This window comes from Rutilus rutilus (genome assembly GCF_951802725.1).
Source record: "Rutilus rutilus genome assembly, chromosome: 24".
In the NCBI taxonomy this organism is placed as follows: Eukaryota; Metazoa; Chordata; class Actinopteri; order Cypriniformes; family Leuciscidae; genus Rutilus; species Rutilus rutilus.
The window spans coordinates 23,481,704-23,504,032 of NC_140228.1; the positions used below are offsets into that span (position 1 = coordinate 23,481,704).

At 39.0% G+C, this 22,329-nt stretch overlaps 1 protein-coding gene across 3 annotated transcripts in view; it reads left to right on the top strand.

Annotated features, from left to right (window-relative positions):
• dpp6a (dipeptidyl-peptidase 6a) overlaps positions 1-22,329 on the top strand; it is a 410,674-nt gene that overhangs the window by 346,000 nt on the left and 42,345 nt on the right. For all 3 annotated transcript variants that reach the window (XM_084398650.1, XM_084398651.1, XM_084398649.1), the window contains 3 exons: positions 922-974; positions 1,606-1,687; positions 13,126-13,246. In XM_084398650.1, the coding sequence (XP_084254776.1) occupies positions 922-974; positions 1,606-1,687; positions 13,126-13,246 (256 nt within the window). The remainder of the gene's footprint in view (positions 1-921; positions 975-1,605; positions 1,688-13,125; positions 13,247-22,329) is intronic.

Consider the following 22,329-nt stretch of genomic DNA (forward strand, 5'->3'; position numbering starts at 1 on the left):
AATTAAAGCATGCTTAATGGAATATATATAAGGTAAATAATTAAATAATTACATAAAATAATTATTGGGGGCTGTATCATATATTTAATATTAAGGAATAATAATAAAGCACTTAATAAGGTTTTATTTTCAAGAATTTTACTACTTTAGCTTTTTTCTTCTTTATTATATCAGGACAGATGTACCAACCTTACATGTCTGACTTCAGAAACTCAAAAAAATATGTATGTTTGCAATAGAAATGTATTCAAGTCATTAAATCTTTATTGTATTTTTGAGGTACAGTATGTTTTAATTAATTGATAGATCCAGTGATTTGCGCAGGAAACAGTATTCATATTGAATACTGAGATTCTACTTTTGTACTGTAATACCATTAATTGAAAAAGACATGTGAAGGCCAAATATGTGCACACACATTAGGAGTAGTGAGTAGTGAACACACACACACACACACACACACACACACACACTGCATAGCGTGACACACTCAGAGCAGTCGGCAGTCATTATGCTGTGACACCCGGAGAGCGAACTGGGGTTAAGTACCTTGCTCAAGGGAACCTCAGTCATGTCCTGCTGGTACTGGAATCAAACCAGCAACCTTTGGGGTTACCAGTCAGACTTGTTAACCATAAGCCCACGAATTGTATTATATATCAAACATTAGTGTCATTTACATTCACCATAGCTGTTCCGGCATTCGAGGGGCGTGTTACTGTGATATTACTATGGCAAAAAAAATCTACCCTCTTTGAGGTTTGGCTAAAATCACCCTTTAACTGTGTTAAATTACTGCAATACATAGCCTCTCAAATGTTATTGCTACTAGAGCTTTGTTGGCGCTTTTAGTGCAAGTAAGTGCTGTTCTCCAACAATTTAATTTCTCTCTGTTTGTGTTTGTGTTGTTCAAACTCTCAGATTTACGAGCACTCCTTCACTGCGGACTACATCATTTGCAGCCTGGAAACTCCGTAAGTTGCTGAGCTCATATAACAGTCGCATTAGTTTACAGAATCCATTTGTCATTATACAACTGAGGAAAACATCGATGCAGCGTTTTGCTGCTCAATTCATGTGTCAAAGCCACTCAGAGGACTGAATCTTTCCATACTGCTACCATGTGGTCATACCAACACATCTGTCCTGTGATTAGCACAGAGACATACAGCTCGTGTCACCTGTAATTTTTGGGCCTGCGTTGCACAGCACCTTTATAACAAGCAGCAGAATAAAGCATCTATATTTATGAGCTCTGTCAGATGGAACAGATGCTGACACAGCGCTGGGCCGCTGCTCCAGCCGAATTTAACAGCACACTGGGATATACTATCACTGTTAGATTTCCTGCCACAGGAATTCCCTCGTGGTGCTTTATTCGCCGTGCTGTTGTGTTGGGCTGTGTAGTACACTGCGATGAAATCAATATCTGTTGGCACACGCTCCACTGCACCACATAGAGGAAGTGTTCTCTGTTAGCCCTCTGAAGGCATGAATGTTTGACTGATTGCCTGTCAGTTTGTCTGGGTCAGAATGGTCAACTAGTCCACTTGTCATCCCACCACCAACTAGTTGATTAGTAATGTCTTTGCTTCTCTTTCACAGGGAAACGTGGATCCTGAACCCTCCAGAAGTGCGAAACGCTCACCTGCAGTATGCAGGATGGGGACCACGAGGCCAGCAGCTGGTAAACATGACATTTCCCACACTGTAAAAACTAATTTACTGTAAAAAGCTGTGGTTGCCAGAACTTTTCTATAGCAAAATATAAGGTTTTACAGACAAATTTACAGTTAAAAAGCAGGGTTATTATCCCTAACTAGACCTAAAACCTTAAATAATGCTTAAATAAAATAACATATACAGTAAATATGAAAGAAAAAGAAAATGAGAAATCTTGTCTTCACAGCTAACTGAAATAAGTGTTGATTACTGTTAATTGTGTTAATAAAGTTAATGAAGTGTTAATGTCGAAGCACTAAAATTACTAATTGGAAATGAATATAAAAATATAAAAATAACATTAAATTAAATGAAAATTATATTACTAATATTAAATTAAATCAATAGTAATAGTAAACCTAAATAGTAATATAAAAAAAAAACTAATACAAATGACACAAGCAATAAAAATACTTAAAATGAAATTTGTAAAATATAATTCTGAATATTACTACAAAATGTAATAATATATAAATAATACTAAATTAGCACTGTTTAAAAATCATACATTCCATTAACTTATATAATGTTAATAGACCAACCTACCATAGCACTAAAATCTGTTTTGTACCTTATAATGCACTGACAACCACCAAAACACACAGGGCGGTAAAGAGAAAACCACAGGATGAATCAAAGCTCATCACAAGTAGCTTTTCCATAAGGTGAGGTAGATGCTAGATACTAGGTATAATATCTTAACAAAATAAAATTAAGATAAAACGTCTCGGTTACGTATGTAACCCTCGTTCTACCAGAAAGACTCAGGAGATAAAATGATGTAACGAAGCATACATTTATTAACAGCCCAGCAAGCATTATTATAAAGTTCTTTGGCATAGTTTGGCGTAGTCCATAGTGCGTAATCCGAGGGTAGCGGATCTGCATCTCCTGCCTGAAGATGAAGGCAGGGGCGCAGCCGACCCCCCTGGAAGGTATGGACAGGACCATCCTGGTGGTGGTGGGGAGGGTGGAGGTTGTTGTCGCTTCGGCATCTATGAACTCAAACATGTGTAAGTACCGATCTTTTATACGGAAAGTATAAAGACGTGATTGGATAGAAATGAAGGTAATAAGTGACGTAGTAATTAAGTCTCCCTGGCAGAACTTAAGCTAAAGCTTTCATTTCCCTAAGTAGGGAACGGAGACGTTACGTCAGTGACGACGAATGGGGTTTCGCTTAGAAAGCCTATCACCTTCGAGTATATAAAACGAGCCAATGGCAATGAAATGCCATGGGTCTGCGGCATTTGCATAGCGTAACTCCGCCCCACCCCGTGGGTATATAAGGAAGTATGCAGATGTTTCTTCGCTGAGGAGCCGAGACTGAACTCAGGCGTTCCCAGCGGTACAGCAGAAGTGGCAGGGAGACGTAACGTCTCCGTTCCCTACCCAGGGAACGAGGGTTACATACGTAACCGAGACGTTCCCTTTCGTGGTCACTACGAGTTACGTCAGTGACGACGAATGGGGTGCCCAGTCTAATCACGCCACCTCGGCTGTCTTCCAGTGCCCTGCGCAAGTCTGAGCTCCCTGTCGTGAGACTAGCATGGACGAAGGAGTCCTACCTACACAGGAATACCAAGGTACACTGGGAAGCATATCTCAGCGGAAATATGCAATCATGCCCAACCCGAAGGGGGGACTTGGAATACACATATGACCCCGGGGGGCTACATATGGAGTAACACTGAGGTGGACACCGCAGGTGGAATATTTCAACCCCAGGGGTGGCAAGGTGGCTTGCCGAGGGAAAGACACATGCTCAGAGAGGCTTACAGTGGAAATACACATGTGGGGGTCGCCCAGAGGGGGAACCATGCACATGGAGGCACCTAGCCAAGCGCGAAAGCTGCCAGTGGCATAACTCTGGTGTTGACGTCAACAGTGCTGGAGGAACTCAGGGCTTATTAGGCTCACCTGAGGAAATATTGCACGCATCCCGTCCATGGAGAGGAATGGCGAGCAAGCGAAGACACCTGAGCAGAATCTAGTAATAGAATCTAATGGCGTCCACTATCCAGTCAGACAACCTTTGCTTGGAGAGAGCCTTTCCCTTCAGCTTCCCACCATAACAGACAAAGAGCTGGTCTGAGGTCCTGAAACATTGCGTTCTGTCTACGTAAGCATGGAGGGCGCGTACTGGACAGAGCAGTGCCAAGGCTGGGTCTGCCTCCTCCGAGGGCAGCGCTTGCAGGTTCACCACCTGGTCTCGAAAGGGAGTGGTGGGAACCTTGGGCACATTTCCAGGCCGGGGTCTCAGGATCACGTGAGAGTTAGCAGGCCCGAATTCCAGGCACGCTTCGTCAACCGAAAATGCCTGCAGGTCCCCTACCCTCTTGATGGAGGCCAATGCAACCAGGAGCACTGTCTTAATTGACAGGAACTTAAGCTCCACTGATTGCAGAGGCTCGAAGGGAGCACTCTGCAGGGCAGTTAAAACCACTGAGAGATCCCAAGAGGGTACGAGAGGAGGACGAGGAGGATTCAGTCTCGGACGAATCAACGGTTTGTTCCACACCGTCACCCTCAGGTCACCCTGGCCACCAGCCGAAGTACAGCCTCTCGGGGAGACCGTAGATCGGGGTGTGGATGAGGGGACTCTCGCTCGAATGAGTTCCTTGAGTCTCGACCGTAGCGTTGAGATGGTCATGTTCCCACAGTGAGAACATGATTCATCCACAAGCGCTGCTTTAGCGTGATCAATGCCCAAACACACAAAGCAGCGATTGTGCCCATCAGAATTGGATACATTGCGACCGCAACCAGAAGTGCACGGGCGAGGCATCTTTAAAATGACGTGCCGCGTGCAAGCTCTTTTTGTGAGAGGAAAACTCCGCGGATGTTGAAGCGACCAGGGAGAAACACACTTACTGGCAGATCACTGCACAGATCAGCAGGCAATGTGCACTCGCTGGAGATTGCCGTCACACCAACACCGGAGAGTCGCTCGTCCCGAAGGGATGTAAGAGAAAGAGTAAACTCAGGCTTTGGCTTTGTGGAGTGAAGAAAAGCTCTCGGCTCCGAAGTGAAAACATATCTGCATGTTGCCGGCGTACTTCCTTATATACCCACGAGGCGGGGCGGAGTTACGCTATGCAAATTCCGTAGACCCATGGCATTTCATTGCCATTGGCTTGTTTTATATACTCGAAGGTGATAGGCTTTCTAAGCGAAACCCCATTCGCCGTCACTGACGTAACTCGTAGTGACCACGAAAGGGAACCCTAATGTACATAACTGATAAGAAAAAAACTAAGAGGAAACATAGTTATTTCAATTAAAAACCATCAAATGTTGGGAATGTCAATTTATTGTAAATTATAAGGTGACTTGTTCTTTTCGTTTCCCAAAAAAATTATTTTACTGTAAAATTACATGAAATTGTCCCATTTATTAAAAATTTTCACAGTATATAGAGAGGGAACTTGCTGGTAACGGATTCAGCAAAGTCCCTCGGGAACATCAAATTATCCAGAGCTGTTCTCCAAGCTTACAATTAAATTTCATATTTGAAATACCAATGAAATCTGTCATCAAAAAAACTGCATTTGCAGCCTAATGCGCATTTGCAGTCCTAAGCGTGTGTCTCAGAATATTGACTATTTCTATACCAACCGAAGCTTCTAAAGGCAGCGGCAGTGACCCAATGACTTTACTGATTAGCTATTGGCTCTTTTATTTAAAAGGCTTATTGCACTTTCACCCATTAATAGTAATAACGTCTTTGTATATCTGAAGTCTTTGGTATCAGTGGTACAAGTGCCAACTCGATTTGAAATGTGACTGACAGGCAGCTTCAGTCAAGCGCTCAGTTGCGAATTTGCATGTGTGCTCTGAGAATAATGGCTATGCATCATGGTAATGCATTTGTAAACATTCAGATGTACTTGGGTAATTTCTCGTCTTGGCGAGGTATGGGTGTAAACCCACTTGGTTTGTCTTCAGTGAGTGTAAACATGCGGTATGAAGACAAATCAAATTTATGTCAAAATACCAGATCTCTGCACTGTGTAAAGGCAGCATAATAGACCTGCTGCTCTCTATTATGGTGAGAATATTAATCAAACAATATTTACCAAAAAGAGAAAATCACTCAGTGCTCTAAGTGTTTTTCTTACTGACTATTTATTTGAATAATTACTTTGAAGAAGAAACTACTTCATTGAGAAATACGTGAACGCTTCAAGTCATTGTTTTAATTGAATTAAACTAAAAATTTTTTAAATGTGTTTAATAGTATATATGGCTTTTCATACTTGAAATAGTTCACCCTGGGTCATTCTAAACCCTGGGTAAAAGGAATCCTGGGTTATATTTATTCATGTTTCACACTGATCATACTATACCCGGGATTAACAGTTAATCCTGGGTGTTCATAAACTACCGTTTCACACTGCACATTCCTAAACCCCGGGTTAGAGTCCTTATTTGGATATTTGCGGTGTCGCTGTTACTGACTGGACAAACGCAGCACGTGACCTGTTTACATAAAGGCTCTAGCATTGCGCGTCCTCAAAATACACAATGCTGACTGTAATATCAAGTTTTTTCTGAGTGAACTTTTATAAAGGTAAGAATTAAACGGTCTCTTCTTCACTCCAATTGTCGCATTTTCCATCGTCAAGGGAGAATTGATTTCCAGAATCAAGGGAGAATAAATACATTGAATAATTTATACTTGTCACTGTTTGGTTGAAGCAGGATGAAATTAAAGTGCAGGATTTACAAGTAGCAGTCTTTTATTTACAAAACCAAAATTTTACAAAAAACTCTCAATCTCAGAATCAGAAAACAGCGAACAGTACAACCAAACTTTGTAGGACGAGAACGGACAAAGACCTGAACAAAACACAGGGCTTAAATAACAGACTACTGACTACTAACTAATCAAAGAAACAAGACTTCATCAATGCATCTCTTGCCTGTGTTGCATTACTTCTGCCACTTAAAACTGCTCTAGTTACCCCTGTTCTTAAGAAACCCAATCTTGATCCCTCAGTTATATCTAATTATCGTCCTATTTCAAATGTACCCTTCCTTACTAAATTACTGGAAAGTACTGTTGCCTCCTAGTTTCAGTCTTTTCTTGTCGAAAATAATCTCTTTGATCCCTTTCAATCTGGTTTTCACCCACTTAATAGTACTGAAACTACACTTGTAACAGACAGACAATTCTACATTTCAGTACAGGATTTTCTGAAATCAGAAATTTTCTGATTTTCAGGATCACCTACTGTCCCCCTGAAGCAAGGTGTCCCCCAGGGTTCTGTTCTCAGACCATTCATAATTTACATATTACCTCTGGGTCAGATCTTACACCGTCATGGCTTTAATTATCACTTTTACTCTGATGACATCCAATTATACTCTATCTCTACACCTGCTCTATCTGCCCTAACCGACCAAATTTCTGCCTGTGTGCATGAAATAAAAGATTGGCTTAATTTACATTTTCTGAAACTCAACATGGACAAAACGGAGATAATTTTTATTGGAACTTTGTCACTCACTAGCAATATTTCTACTGATTTCACTTGTGAGATTGTTGGTATTCACATCAAACCATCAAGTACTGTTAAAAATCTAGGTGTTATTTTCGATTCCTCTCTCTCTTTTCAGGCTCAGATTAACTCTATTACAAAATCTGCGTTCTTTCACCTGCGTCACATTCCCCATTTTCAACACTGTCAAAGATGCTGAAACTGTCATCCATGCATTTGTCTCATCACTTCTTGATTACTGCAATGCCCTTTTTAGTGGTTTACCTGCCAGCTTCATTTCCAGATTACTAAATATTCTAAATTCTGCTGCTAGAATACTTACCCATACCAAGCGTTCTGCTCATATCACTCCAATTCTGTTTGATCTCAACTGGCTTCCAGTGGCTTATCGTATTAAATACAAAATTCTCTTGCTCACTTTTAAATCTTTGCACGGCTTGGTTCTTTGCACTGCTCCTCATCTACACCCCAACTCGCTCACTACGATCATCTGACTCTGGCCTTCTCGTTGTCCCCCGGCATCGCCTCTCTTCAATGGAGGGCAGATCAATCAGTGTTGTTGCACCTAAATTGTGGAATTATCTCCCCCGATCACTCTGTTGTGTTAATAATATTTCTGAATTTAAATAATTACTTAAAACTCACTTCTTTTTTGAATGTTATCATTCTTAAGTTGTGTTCTGTATTTCATTGTGCTTGTCTCTATTCTGCTGTATGCTGCCCTGTCTATATAATGCTCGTTTACTGTTCTGTATTCTTGTTACTCAAACCTACTTCTATTGTTTGTCCTCATTGTCTACCCTATTGGTTTTATCCCTTTCTTGTTGCATGTACATTTTAAAGCGTCCTTGAGCACTGGAAAGGCGCTATAAAAAAGTAAAACATTATTTTTATTATTAAGACACAGCTGACATCACTAATGAAACAATGAGTAACTAGAAGCAGGAAAAGGGAACAAAGGAAACAGAAAACAGAGCAAAAACCAACTCATAGTAAAACTCAAAAACAGATATAACATAATAGAACCCTGACATAACAGCCCCTTCAAAAAGGCGTGTCTACTCACCTTAAAACAAACAGTCCAACAGTGGAGGGAGGGAGGTGGGCAAAGGGTAGGTAACAGGACGGGTAGGGCCAGGGTGGAAAAGTACTGGTGGGCTGGTGGCAGTGGCTGAGACTTTGATCTCCTCCCCGCTCTCGCAGATAGTGAATGGGGAATGGTTACAGAGGAATACCCACTCCACATACTCCTTTAAATTCCCCAGAAGCTCGAGTCCGAGCAGGTACGCCCCGGTCCTTTCGTTCAATCCTGCCCAGAAAACACATGCAGGCTGGTGTCGTCATAGTGGACTAGATGTTGTAAATCCAGGAAGGCCCACGTGTGTGCCTCTAAGGATTGGTAACCCAGCAAAATCAGGATCTGGACTGCTGCTAAATTCATTGTTTTAGGTCCATTCTTCTGTCATGGTTTGTTTAAAACAGAATGAAATAAAAGTACAGGATTTAAAAGTCACAGTCTTTTATTTACAAAATCAAAACTTAACAAAAATTATCAGAATCTCAGGATAAGAAAACGGAACAGAACAACCAAAATTACTAGGAAGAGAACGGACAAAGAACTGAACAAAACACAGGACTTAAATAACAGTGAACTAATCAAAGAAGCAAGACAGCTGATATGACTAATGAAACAATGTGTAACCTAGGAGATTAACTAGAAGCGGGAAAAGGGTACAAAGGAAAGGGAAAAGGGAACAGTGGCATTATGCATCTCAACATGCATATTTAAACATATGGATCATAAAACGCTTACCTCAAACAAAAAAAAACTATTCTGTATGTGAAGACTCCGTTTCTTCTCTGTATGTGTAGACTTGTTTTGAGAATCTCAACTTTTTTTCAGTACAGATGAGCTGTCAGTTCAGAACACCTTGAATGGAAATGAAGCCAGCTCATTATATATTCATGGGCTGCACATTTTCATTGGCCTGGCAGAAGAATTTTTCAGGATTGCTTCAGTTGTATTTGCTCTGGTTTTTATTGTCAATATCAGAAAGCCATTTCTTTCCATTCGATGGAGCAACATTTCATGGATGAAATGGGAATGTGTTTGAATCACAGATGGTTATGGAGATTGCTTGCTTTTATAAAATTCACACTGTGTCCCTGTTATTATTTTTAAAGTTACCATGAGACTTTTACACTACCATACAGCTCCATTTTATAGTGTTTTGGAACCAACATTAAAACACATTTCAAGCCATACACTATATATTACACGTCTATTTATTATACACTGTCAGAAAAAAAAAAGCTGTCACTCGGACTCTACCCTTTAAAAAAGTTCTAACATGTACCATTTGGGTACTAATATGCACACTTTAGATACAAAAGTGTACCTTTTGAAAGGGTACCGCCCCAGCTTTTGTACTTTTATCTGAAGCCCCTTTCACACAGAGTGTTGATCCCAGAAAATTGCCATAGGATTGCTAGAGTGCCTTCTGTGTGAACACAAACGCGTCCTGGGATTGATCACGGGATCGATCCTGGTATAGGGACCTAGTAACATTGCTGGGATCAGGCCCGGAAAGCTTCCTGTAAGGCAAGGACCAATGGCAGGACCAATGACGTAGTTATCCTGTGACTCCTTCCATGATCACAACGTAAATAGTCCAGGCCTGGTCCTATCTCATCCTTCACTGTCGTCACTTCCTCTTTTATCCTCCTGTAGCTCCTCCGTGAGAGACACAAGGCCATTGTGGTGCTCATTAGCAATCGCGCCACCGGCCTCACTCCGTTCTCTCAGCCCCGCACTACTTTTATTTCATCAGATACTATCATCACATCAGCATAAATGCATGCTAGAAACATCATGGAAAATATTGTCTAAAACCCTTTCAAGTATGTAAATAATTATTTATACAGAACATTTATACAGTGCTGCACAATCACAAAATGCTTCTCATTATTCAGACAATATCATATAAAAAAGTCAGCAGCTGATATTATATATAACTTACCCCTGATGTTCATTTAGAACTGCTGTGCGAGAGTAAATCACTGAGTTTAATGAGTCTTGTCACTTAATCAGGCTGCTGCAGGACGTGATTATATATGATCACAGAGGGAGGTTTTTTCTCAGATGTTCTTCCTCTAAGGTGTGGAGAAATGTTTGATTTATTTTTATTCATGTCTAATTATTAGACCACACCCGAGCCAATGAATCACAATTGAGAATGTTTATCAGGTGCTTCATACCCCTCAAAAATATTTGCTATCACTTTTAATGGATCTACTAGATGAACGTGAAATTTTGCAGGAGCAGGCAAGAGAAGGAAGTGAAGTATAAAGAAGTTGAAATACACAACAAGGGTATCTATATTCAATACAATTAAGCATGCATGAAACTCAGAAAACACCTTTTGATATACAGTATATTTGGTTTTAAATTGTTTACATTTGCAGTGAAAATTACGCAGATACTCTGAGTTTGCTTTGTTTACTGTTCCTCAAACATGCCTGATTAAATCAGTTTGTGTCATCCAGTGCGGCCTGAAGTGACTGTGGTGTGTTTAAGAAGGGATTACAAATCAATGCTTCTCCTGAGCTAGTTCACTGTCAATAGTCTGATATGTTATCAACACCCCTAACACTCAGTGCAGTACATGAACTCTCAGTAAAACAGCATCAAGATGTTCATGATCTAACTGGACTCTGTTTCCATTGATTTGAGTTGGGTCAGCTTGCAACAGTATATGTTTTTGCAAACATAATAAAAAAAAATAAAAAAAATGGATTCACAACACGTAAAAATTTGATAGATCCCTTTCTACAGCCAACGGTGGGTTTACAAGCACCCACACATACTGATGACAGTGTAATAAATTCAAGAGTATTGACCTGGTCCAGGTGCCAAAATTAAAAATTAAACGTTTAAAATAAATGTAATAAGGTGCAAGGCATTGTTAAAGGGCATTAAAAGTCTGCATGTCTATGGTTATTGTTAATTGGCATTACAGGTCAGATTTCTATAGAAAATAAATGCCTTTTATTAGAGTTTTGAGTGTTGTTGAACAGCCTCTCAAATCTTTCTTTGTAGTGCATTAGTAGTTGCATCCCCAAAATACCGCTACATGTGATTGATGCACTGTGACACCCATTGAAATAAACTAAACTTAATATATGATATATATTTGTATCATTAAAGGAATACATGAATTAATTGACTGCAGTAATGGAACCACTAACAGATATTTTTGCCATAACATTAGCGGAAAGATCTAAATATGTAATGAAGTTGCACTTGGAAGCACAACAAGAAAATTAGCTTTAATTACAGTATTCGATGAAGGTCAAAGTAAATGAGAAGCGCTGAAAAAAAAATACAATACTGCAGTCACAGACATTCCTATCTGGGGATATAGATTTCTCAGAGGACTGTCGGGTTAGCTGAAAAAACATTAGGCAATTTGCTCTTTAATTTCTACAGAGGTTGTCAAACTGACATGTTTGATTCAGGCAAGATTGAATTGAGGCAAAGTATGTCTGAGACACAAATTGACCTGACCTTTTCAGGGGAAACTATTTCTGTTTGAATAGTTTAATGTGAAGAGATTTACAACAAAATGTAATTTGGTTAAAATACATTAAATCATTTTCAAATGTTGTCAACATTTGAAACTCTACATTCATTCTAGTCATTCTTGCTGCTGGTCCAAAATGTTAAACATGTGTGAAGGCTCTTGGATTTGGTCTGCTTAAAGTGTTCTCTCCTGGAAGGTTTTCCTTTTAAAAGTCAAAATGTCCTGTCATCTTCTCTCAGGACCCTCTTCTCTTATATTATCTTAAGCATGGAATATGTTTCTTTTCATTTCCGAGTGCAGAGGTTATTTTAAAGATGGTGCTGTGCAGGTTGTTTCATAAATGAAGCCATCAGGTGACTCTTCTGAATGCTCAAGAGATGATCTTAGCTTGGATACTGACACTCAATCCCAAAGAAAAATTACAGTTTGTGCAAAAGCGTGTAAGTTACATGGAAAGACACCATTGAATCTGAGCCCTGTTCCAAATGGCACCTTAAATGGCCTTCCTCTGAGTCCGCACTTTCGTGACGTAATGCCACTTCGACTGTCGGGAACAAGTCTGCTGCGGAGCTCGCTTCAGTGCGGGTTCGGAAAAAGTGCGCATCTTGGGAGCATATCGACCACAAAGCGGTCTGAAAGGAAACCCTTCACCCTTCGCGGCAGCCATTTTAAGTCCACAAGACCGAAAGTGCATATGAAGTGTGCCATTTGGGACAGGACCTGCATTAGCTCTCTCAGTCAAACTGTACTATGTATGAACACAATAACTTTCAGAAATGAAAACCTCCCCTGTCCAAGAGTTTAGACTTAAATGCAAAAACGACTCAAAAACTTTGTTACGTACATATAAATGCCAGTTCGGTTATCAAACACTTGGCCTGCCAAGTTAAGATGAAAGCAAGATAAATACGATTAGTCACAAAAAGCAGAAGTACTCACATTTAAATTTGCGAAGGTTGACCAAAGCTGTTGTCCTGTGGATCCTTGCGAAGAATCCTGATGTTAGAACAAGATTTTTAACAGGATTCCTGATTATTTTAGTCTGAACTCAACAGATTGAGTGACAACAGCAAACCTGCAGCCTGTGTCTGAGCAAAAAAAGAACTGTTACACCTGCAAAGGGCATTTCTTAAAGGCACAGCAAAAAAAAAAAAAAAAAAAAAAGATTGTTCCTGGGGGGGGTTGTGTAATAATAAAAACTGTAACCCCTTTAAAGTTCTCCATGCACACAGTAAATGTCATCACCAGTAAAGCCCTCCTGGCCTATCCATCAAATTTTGATTGCAATGTGTTTGTGTTTCTGTCCATTTCTCTAGATTTTTATATTTGAGAATAACATCTACTACCGGGCCACTGTGGAGAACAGATCCATCCGTCTTGTTTCTACTGGGAAAGAGGGTGTGATTTTCAACGGCCTAAGTGACTGGCTCTATGAAGGTATGAAAGATAAAACATCTACATATGTCTACTTATGTTTTTATGCCTTTCAAAACTAAACGTGATTTTCTTGATGAGGCTTTGTCAGGAGGCTTGACAACTAAGGTGAACTTAGCCTCTTTGCATCTTTAAAGAGTATTGTTCCAAAATTCAAGTTCAGGGAAGAAGGAGGCAGGAACCAGAAAACGCTCAACATAAAGTTTAATCACAAAATAAATAGAAACAACAGAAAGAGACGAGCAGCAGTGGCCTTTCTGCCGACTGCTATATAAAACATAATAAAACAACAACTTAAAATGTCGCCTGGTCCTCTCGCGCCCTTCAGCGGTGAATGATGGTTTTCTGTGCATTGTCAAAGAATCAAAAGAACAACAATCAATAGCCTAGAATCTCCCAGAATGCACCGCTACCTTTGACAGGACTCTGTGGTTGTGGATTTTCACCCTGTGTGATGTGAGTCTCCCATTTAAACTTTAATCTGAGCTCATATTGCAGCGACTGACCCTTGCCATGAGTTTATGAGGTGCTGAAGGTCTCGAAATTGACACTTATTATTTATTGAAAGGGTTGAATGTATTAAAGAGAGCAGAGACTCATCCTGGCCTATTTCTGTTGCTCCTGATCTCATTCTCTCTGCTTCGGTTCACAGTATGTACTTACTTGGAAGTATGTAGATACTTGGAATTCTACATTAATGGGCCAAGTAGCATGGCAACCCTAAACAGCCTACAGGTACCCATTTTCTACAGACAAAGTTCCGGTGCGGGTTCCTGGACGGTGTCCCTTCTCGAACCGTTCCACGCATTAACTACTGCAGAAAAGGGGATTCCAGGTCGGAAAGGCTGGTTCAACTCCGGCCCTAAAAACTCAAAAGGATTCAGGGAGCGGGGGCAGAGAAAAGCTGTTGCTGTCTTTGGCAATCTACTGTAGTTGAGCAATGTAATAACATTGAACTACATTGCTCTTTAGATCTAAATATATAAATCTGTGCAGAAGAACGGTTTCATTTTCATTATGTCTCCAAAAAGGACAGATGAGAGTACTAGGACATCACTGCTCATTTCTCAAATCTGTAGATACACGTGGCCGCTTCGCAACAGGCTCCAGTTCACCTTGCCGAGAACCCACAGTCATATAACTCATTTATTACATGCAGTACAGAAAAGGAGACTCCATCATGTTCTTAACAGGTCTTTTTTAAATCTACAACAAATCTTTGATTCTACCAACATCAGCTTGTGAAAAAAGAAGTACACTTAATTGTTTTGTTTTCTTCATCATTCGCTCATGTAATTTCAAATGAAAAAAAAAAAGCCTAAATTAAATCTGTTCATCATATAAAGTGATTGCATCTCTTCGCAAGACTTGGATTAAATCACTCCATTCATATGGTTTAGTGTTACGTCGCTTTTAGAACCTTTTTAGATCTTTTAAGTTTTGGTTACCATGGAACTTATTTATAAAATGTGCATATGCACAGAATTGAACTTAGAGTGTGCATACTCTAAAATACACCAATGTTCAGATTTACAAAAAAAAACTTCTTTGATGTGGAAAAGTACTTAGTGCCACATAAACGACTCAGGTTTCATTAAAATCTCCATTTCTTAAAGGTTTTGAATGACATGAGGGTAAATGATGACAGAATATACATTTTTGGGTGAACTATCCCTTTAAGTAGGTCTCTTTATGTGTAATTCATAATTGTATTGTTTTTGAAATAATGGTTAAAGTGTACTGCTGAATGCACTGACAAGCATTTATGGTAAACTAAAATATACTTTTATTTATAGTGAAAATTGTATGTAATGTTTTTAAATATATTTGTAATTAAACATTTGTAATGATGAAGTTTAAAACATTTAAAATATATTAACTTTAATTTACATTAACACAAAAAATAAAATCACAGTCAAATAAAACTTCAGTTGTCACATGTCAGTCAACACATTAAAATAAGTGTATTTATTCAAAGTCTGATAAAAGATTATAAAATATAATGGTTTAAAAAGTACTTTAAAATATTTTTTTCATTTGACATTATAACAAAGTGCAATTTGTTAAGAAACGTGAACGTGTACTCTTTTTAAGTACACTAAATTGGACTTTTATTTCATATTAAAGTAACACTATGTAACTTTTCAACCTTCATAATATATTTTCAAAACGCTTGTGATGGTACATCGACTTAAAAAAGGTTGAATGACGCGTCTGCCATAGCCTGATTGGGTTTGTATAGTTTTTAATCGTACTTTTAAACTTCGGGGTTCGGGTAGTAACACCCGCGCACAAAAAGAACTACAAAATTCGACTGCTTTACGGCATAGGCTACCTCACTTCCCCCAACACGTCCTCGCATGCTGTTGGACTTGTAAGTATATTGCTTATACTGTATATCACTCGGACAAGCTTTTTACTCGTTGGTGTGAGCTAAAAAGCACCTGGCGTTCTTGTTGATGGATTAGTAGACATCTTCGGAGGCTAGCTGTGCTTGTTCGATGTCCGACGATTTGTAACGCGTTGTGTTTATTCCCCAATCGAACTCGTGTAACTGTCTGTCACACGTTTTACCGTCCACAGCATTACTGAGAATGAGCATCAAACAGAAACAATCCGCTTACGGTGTGTTCGAGGCGCACATACAATACAGACTGTGCCGAGTCAGTTAAACATGGCGCGCGCAGCTCTTAAAGGGGACACACCTTATTGCCACTCGTTACAGCTTCTATCCGACTGAACAGGGACCGGTATACAGGGGCATCAGGCTCAGGATCAGTGAGTGAAGAGACTGCTGCGTGAGTGGTATTTACGACAGTAACGTTAAATACAAGTAGTCCACAGCGACTCTAGGGGTCGTTGTTTGACCAAAACGGAAATCCTACATAATGGGGCTTTAACTGCAAGTACAGTTTTTATGTACTTTTAAAATTTGAAGTACACTACAAGTGCCCATTCACTACAATTAAGCACACCTCTTTTTCACTTAGAATTAGCATTCACATTATCCACATTATTTCTTTCTGATTATATTGTGCAATTCCACCTCTCTTCATTTTAAATGCTAATAGTCTATTAACACTTCCTATGTAGTGAGTTCATGCTGACATGCTATTGCATTTTTGGCCATGAACAAGTGTTTAATGCTTGTGATGGAGCGTTATCGCAGGAATCTTAGCTTGAGACAGAACACTGTCCCGTCAAAAAAAAAAAAAAAAAAAAAAAACACTCAGATTCCTATCCTGTCTGTTTGGTAACCATGGAAATTTCACCTATCAAATATATATTTTTTCGAATCTTAAAGTGAACATTATTTTGTTTTGAAGGTCTCCTACAACAGATTGACTTGCATCCAAGGTCAAGCAAACACTTTAATTTTCACATGATATATATATATATATATATTGCAGCATCACTGCTTTTCTCACAGTGTCTTAAACGGTTTGATTAAGGATTCAGTCTCTATAAATCACTCCTTTCAGTGAGCCTACTCTGCTCTGATTGGTCAGATGGCCTAGTTCGTTGTGATTGGTCTACCGCTTACAGCGCTTTATGGAAACGAAGCACCCATTATCATAGCTGAATTTCAGCTCCGAAGGCTTCATAAGCACTTCTGTACACAGTGATATGAACAGTAACGATGCCGTCAGTTTTACCGTAACAATTTGAGTCCTCATCATAGGAAGTATATGTAATGTGGATTTTCTTACAAGTCTATGTAGATTTGTGCAGGAAGCAAGATTGGAATTACTGACAACTTGTTTCAGGCAGTTCAGTTCGATCTTTGAAACTTGGAAGACCTTTTAAATTCACAAACACCTATATTACAAACTACATGAACTCGGTAAAATAACGGTAAAATACCGGCAACAGACACCAGCAATCTACTATAATTCTACAGTCTGAATTCTGTGAAATTTCAAAAACAGCTGCAAAAACACCTAAAATGGCTATAGGCAAGAGTAAAAACAACATGAACAATTGTATGTGAGAAAGAAAAAGATGGTAAACATGGATAGGCGAAGACATACTCGTACTCAAACTCCTATATTCACTGTGAAACAGCCATTCAGCGCTATTGTGCTATTGCTTCATATGCACTAGCCAACAATGCATTGTGTACTACAGTACAAAACCGTGATACATAAATACAGTGGATTTGAATCTCTGAACTGTCCTTGACTTCCTGTCCATGGGTTTATGGTCAGTCGCTGTTTGTGTGCAGTTCAGTTCATCCGCAGATCCTCTGAATGATAAATGAATCGTCAAGCTTTGGTGCAGTCTGAGGCTGTTGAATACAAATCCGGAGTCTGTTCTGCGTGTGGAGGGGAACAGGTGGCTGTGCATTCATTGGCGATGGAGTTTATGGCTGCTGGACCCTTCTGGATACAGAGTTCCCTGATGTGCTTAGGGAAAGGTTAATGTATGTTAATTCAGATTACCCATGCCAACCCAAAAAGACTAAAACAACCAATATCCATCATTGCAAGAGCATTTTAATTCCTCCAGCTGTATGGATTTGCATTAAAGTTGAACGATCCACAGTGTTCATCTACTTAATGTGATTTGAAAGTGGCTGAAAGTTATTATGAGGAAAGTGTTCTAATCAACCTCACCCTACACAATCTCCTCTCTGTAATTTGGAGATCAAGAATGTAGATTGTTGCATTGTTGTGACTAAGTATGCTTTCTTAGAGTAGTTCATCACTTTGCCGAGAGGATATTAATTACCTCAATCAGTCTGCATAATCATTGCTGAGTTTTAATTACCCCTGAATAATCAGTGAACCGCATGTATAGTTCTAGCTGTGGCAGACCACGTCTGCTCTAATGAAGATCATGAAATGAACCCTGCAAGAAACTCATATACGGCACACTTCGTGCATTTGCTTCTGCATGTTCGCAAGATCATAAGACATCCCGTTTGCCATTTCACGATTCAGAAGGGTCCCCTATTCTTTTTTGCCGAACCTGCAGTAGTGAAGACTTCATAGAAACAATTAAAGTGTAAATAAACCTGTTTCTTATTTTGTTTTGAAATACAAAAAAGGTAGAAAACTTGAGAAAATAATTTACTTTAGATACAGATTGTTGGCACTTTTTTGGAGAGGGAGCCTATTCAAATGTTTAGTTCTTTATTTGGGATAAAAAAAATAATTGGTGGTCCCACTTTATATTAAGTGCCTTTATGTACTGTGTACTAACATGACTAACATGTTTAAGTCCCCATAATATATATATATAGTATGAATATGTTAGCCTTAAGGTTATCTATAAGCTTGTGTGCTCCAAAACAATGACAAAATACGCATTTAGAAGATATAAGCGTTCGATATCTTACAGTCTCTCACTTCTGCCAATATGGATCAGTGATTTTGATGACATCACTGTGCACTTCAGCTTCTCATCAGATTTTCTATCCAATCAAATGCCCTCTAGAATCTGAAGCGTCCCGCCCCCTACATTATAAATAGACGCTGAAGCTGCGGCATTGCACCATTTCTATATGGTGAATGGCACATAGTGCACTATATAGGGGATAGGGAACCATTCAGACACTGTAAATATGCATTTTCGGGCGAATGATGTGTGTATAGCACAGAGCTGATCATATGCACATATCACACATACCAGAAAACGTATCAGATCCATTTACATTTTGTTCAGAGTGCTTTCTTTTAAAGCAATATGGAGGAGATCAGGATGAGTTAGACAGACTCGGCATTAGAAACAGCACTGATGAGTAGAAGAGATAACACCGATGCCATGCACCAACATAAATTGCTCACTTTTGAAACTACACATCCTCAGCATGGTAATGTTTACTGTTTTGCTTTAGTAACAGTTTCATATTAAATCTGAAAGGGGAGACTGTGGCTGTCAAATGTGGCTTTACCGAGCTCAACGGCTCTGGCCGTTAATCACAAAATAAAATAAACGCTATTGGCTATTTTAAAAAAGGAGAGCATTTCCAGGCACTTCAGTGGGCCTTTAAAGGGTTAGTTCACCCAAAAATTCTGGAAAATTCAGATAATTCTGTCAGTAATCACTCACCCTCATGTTGTTCCAACCCCGCAAGACTTTCGTTCATCTTCGTAATACAAATTAAGATATTTTTGATGAAATCTGAGAGCTGGCTCACTCCTTCAGGCTGCTTGGTAATCGATATCAGCCATCCCAGAAAAGTTTGTAAAGACAGTTAAAATAGTCCAAGTGACTACAGTGGCTCAACCTTAAGTTTATCAAGCGACAAGAACACTTTTTGTGCGAAAAAAATAAAATAAAAAAAATAACGACATTATTCAACTATTAATTTTCTTCTGTGTGGGCCTCTGAGTGAGTTCACGTAGTGTAACAGCGCAGCACTTCTGGGTTGTACGTCAGAACGTAGGCTCACTACAACCCAGAAGCGATGCACTGCACTTAAAATGGCCAACACCCTGATTAGTGCCCTAACTACTGAACTAGGGAGCTGATTGAGACGCACTCCAACAGGAGCAAACCAAAGCCACTTGAAGGCAAGCCTGCAAAGGTTAGCAAAAAAAAATGTAAGCGAAATGCATGCTAACACTGTGGTAGGCAGGGAAGGAGACCAGAGGCCTTTTTTTAATGGATGCCAATGGAGGAGAGGCTTCACTATGCTAAATAAACTCCTTTTGTGTGAAAACGGTTTATCATTTAATGAATCGACAGCCTGTTCGCTAATCTTCAACATGTTTGCTCTTTAACTTTCATTTTGCGATAAGAGAAGTCATGGACAATTGCGCGACAGATATGATTCAATTTACGGCACTTCTCATTCATTTCTATGGTATCCGCAAACAAGGATTGACTGTCGCACAACTCTGAATGAAATGCAATGACATCTAGGCTTTAATGTGATTGGTTATCAAGGCACATGTGATCCAAAGTTAGCTGTTATGCTTTCTCCAATGGTAGGGCCAGAGACCCAATCTCTCAATAATAAGACCATTCCTAAATAAACCACAGAAGGAGAACACAGGCACAGCAAGACAAAAGAATATCAACATAAAAGTGCTGAAACATAAAACACAGGGGAATCATGACAACATTGTTTTTCTTGTTGTTCTAAACTAATGTTCTGTATTTGAAAGGATGGATTTCGTAAGTATCTGCAGAGTGCATGACATTGAAAATGTATGAAAACTGCTGCCATCCACATACAATGAAAACAAATGTAATCTTCTGTTTGTATTTATAATCCAGCAGTTATATTTTTTTCTCAAGTGGGTTTTGAAGGAACTGCTTCAATGTCAACATGTTGTCCCTAATAATCCCACTAAGATAAGAACACAATGAACCTTTCTTTTCAACCTTCATTTAATATTTACCTTATTGAAGAAGTTTTCAGATATTTGTCAGAAACATGTAAAACGTAGGATTTATGTGGGCTTAATATGGCCACTTTCCCTAATGATGTGATTTTTAAGCACTAAATCTGGCAGAACCTCCTGCACTGCCGAGTGCTGACAGATTGTGAAACGCTTATGACAGACCTCCCTACACCTCACTGCGATATGCTTCAGCCCAGCACTTTTTGCCTTTCTTTTGCATGAAGTTCAGCAGTTTCCGACATTTTGATGCTCTCACCACTTGCTCTGCACTAATGACAATCCCACAATCCCTCATACAGCCCTGCCATTCAGCTTCCATAGAGAATTCATTGAAAATACTGCTCACTCTAAGGCAGTGGGCATGTGTGTTAACCCTAGAACCCTGTTAACCCTAGAATGCGGTTTATATATATATATATATATATATATATATATATATATATATATATATATATATATATATATATATGACCATGTGGTTTGCTGGAACAGTCTGCGATGCTTAACATAAAGTGATTTTTATTCAAGTTTAATGTACATTAGATCATGTCTCTTTTGTCATCTGACTTGCGTCCCATTATTCAGTAATCTCAGGAGCTGGTTTTGAGGACACACTGCTTCTTGTTTTTCTGATAACTAGTTTCATCAGTTACCCATGTTCCCCGCCATCCCCAGATCATTAATCTGATTAAAGTGTGTGTGCAGTTTGTGTGCAGTCATATCCTGAAGTGTCATTACTGTGTTTTAGACTGCAGTCTCTTACTAAGGCTCTCTACTGCCCCCTGTTGAAGTGAGCTACTGAACTGAGATTGTTTGAAAGAGGAAGGAAACTGTCATTTCTGTTTCCATGAGTTTCAGTGTTTCATATACAGCCCTTTTCTTAATAGTATTTTCCTGTCCTGTTTCTTCTGCTGGAAATATTCATGCTCCTTATATGCAATGCTTTCATTCGCTTGCACCAGAAAAGTTATTAACCAGTTTACAAAGAGTAGTTTGCTACAGTTCAAGCAACTAACTAAATTCAATTCAGTCTATTTAAGGGAACTTATCTTTTTAAATATACACTTCTGTTCAAATATTTAGGGTATGTTTTCTTTTTTCTTTTTTAAAAGGAAATTAACACTTTTATTTAGCAATGACACCTTAAAATGTCCAAACGAGACATTTAAATGCATTTATAATGTTACAACTGATTTCTATTTCAAATAAACATGAACTTCTACTCATCAAAAAGTCCTGAAAATATGTATCATGGTTTTCACAAAAATATCGAGCAGCACAACTGGTTTAAAAATGTATAATATTTTAAAATGCGTAGGTGAACATACAATGTTTTTTCAAAAAACCTACTGTAAAAAAAGTACAGTCATAAGACCATAAAACAACCAAATTTTTTGAGATTTGATAAGATAAACAGCCACATTTATAAAGAGTAGCATGTTTTGTGCATAATGTGCATTATTTTGAAAACACGCTTCTGAAATAATGTAGTCAAGGTTAGTAGTATTGCAACTTTGATTTAACACACTGCTGAAAACAGAGCGCACTGTCTAAAAGTGTAAAAGTCCTTCAGATTAGCTGCTAATGAGGCCGATGTGTTTTACCACTATATCACAAGAGAGCATAATCACAGATATTTTAGCAGTCCACAGAAATGATCAGCGCTCTGACAATATCCTCCGATGTGCGACTCGGAGATGCAACACCTCTCTGATGCTCTATCAGTTTTCT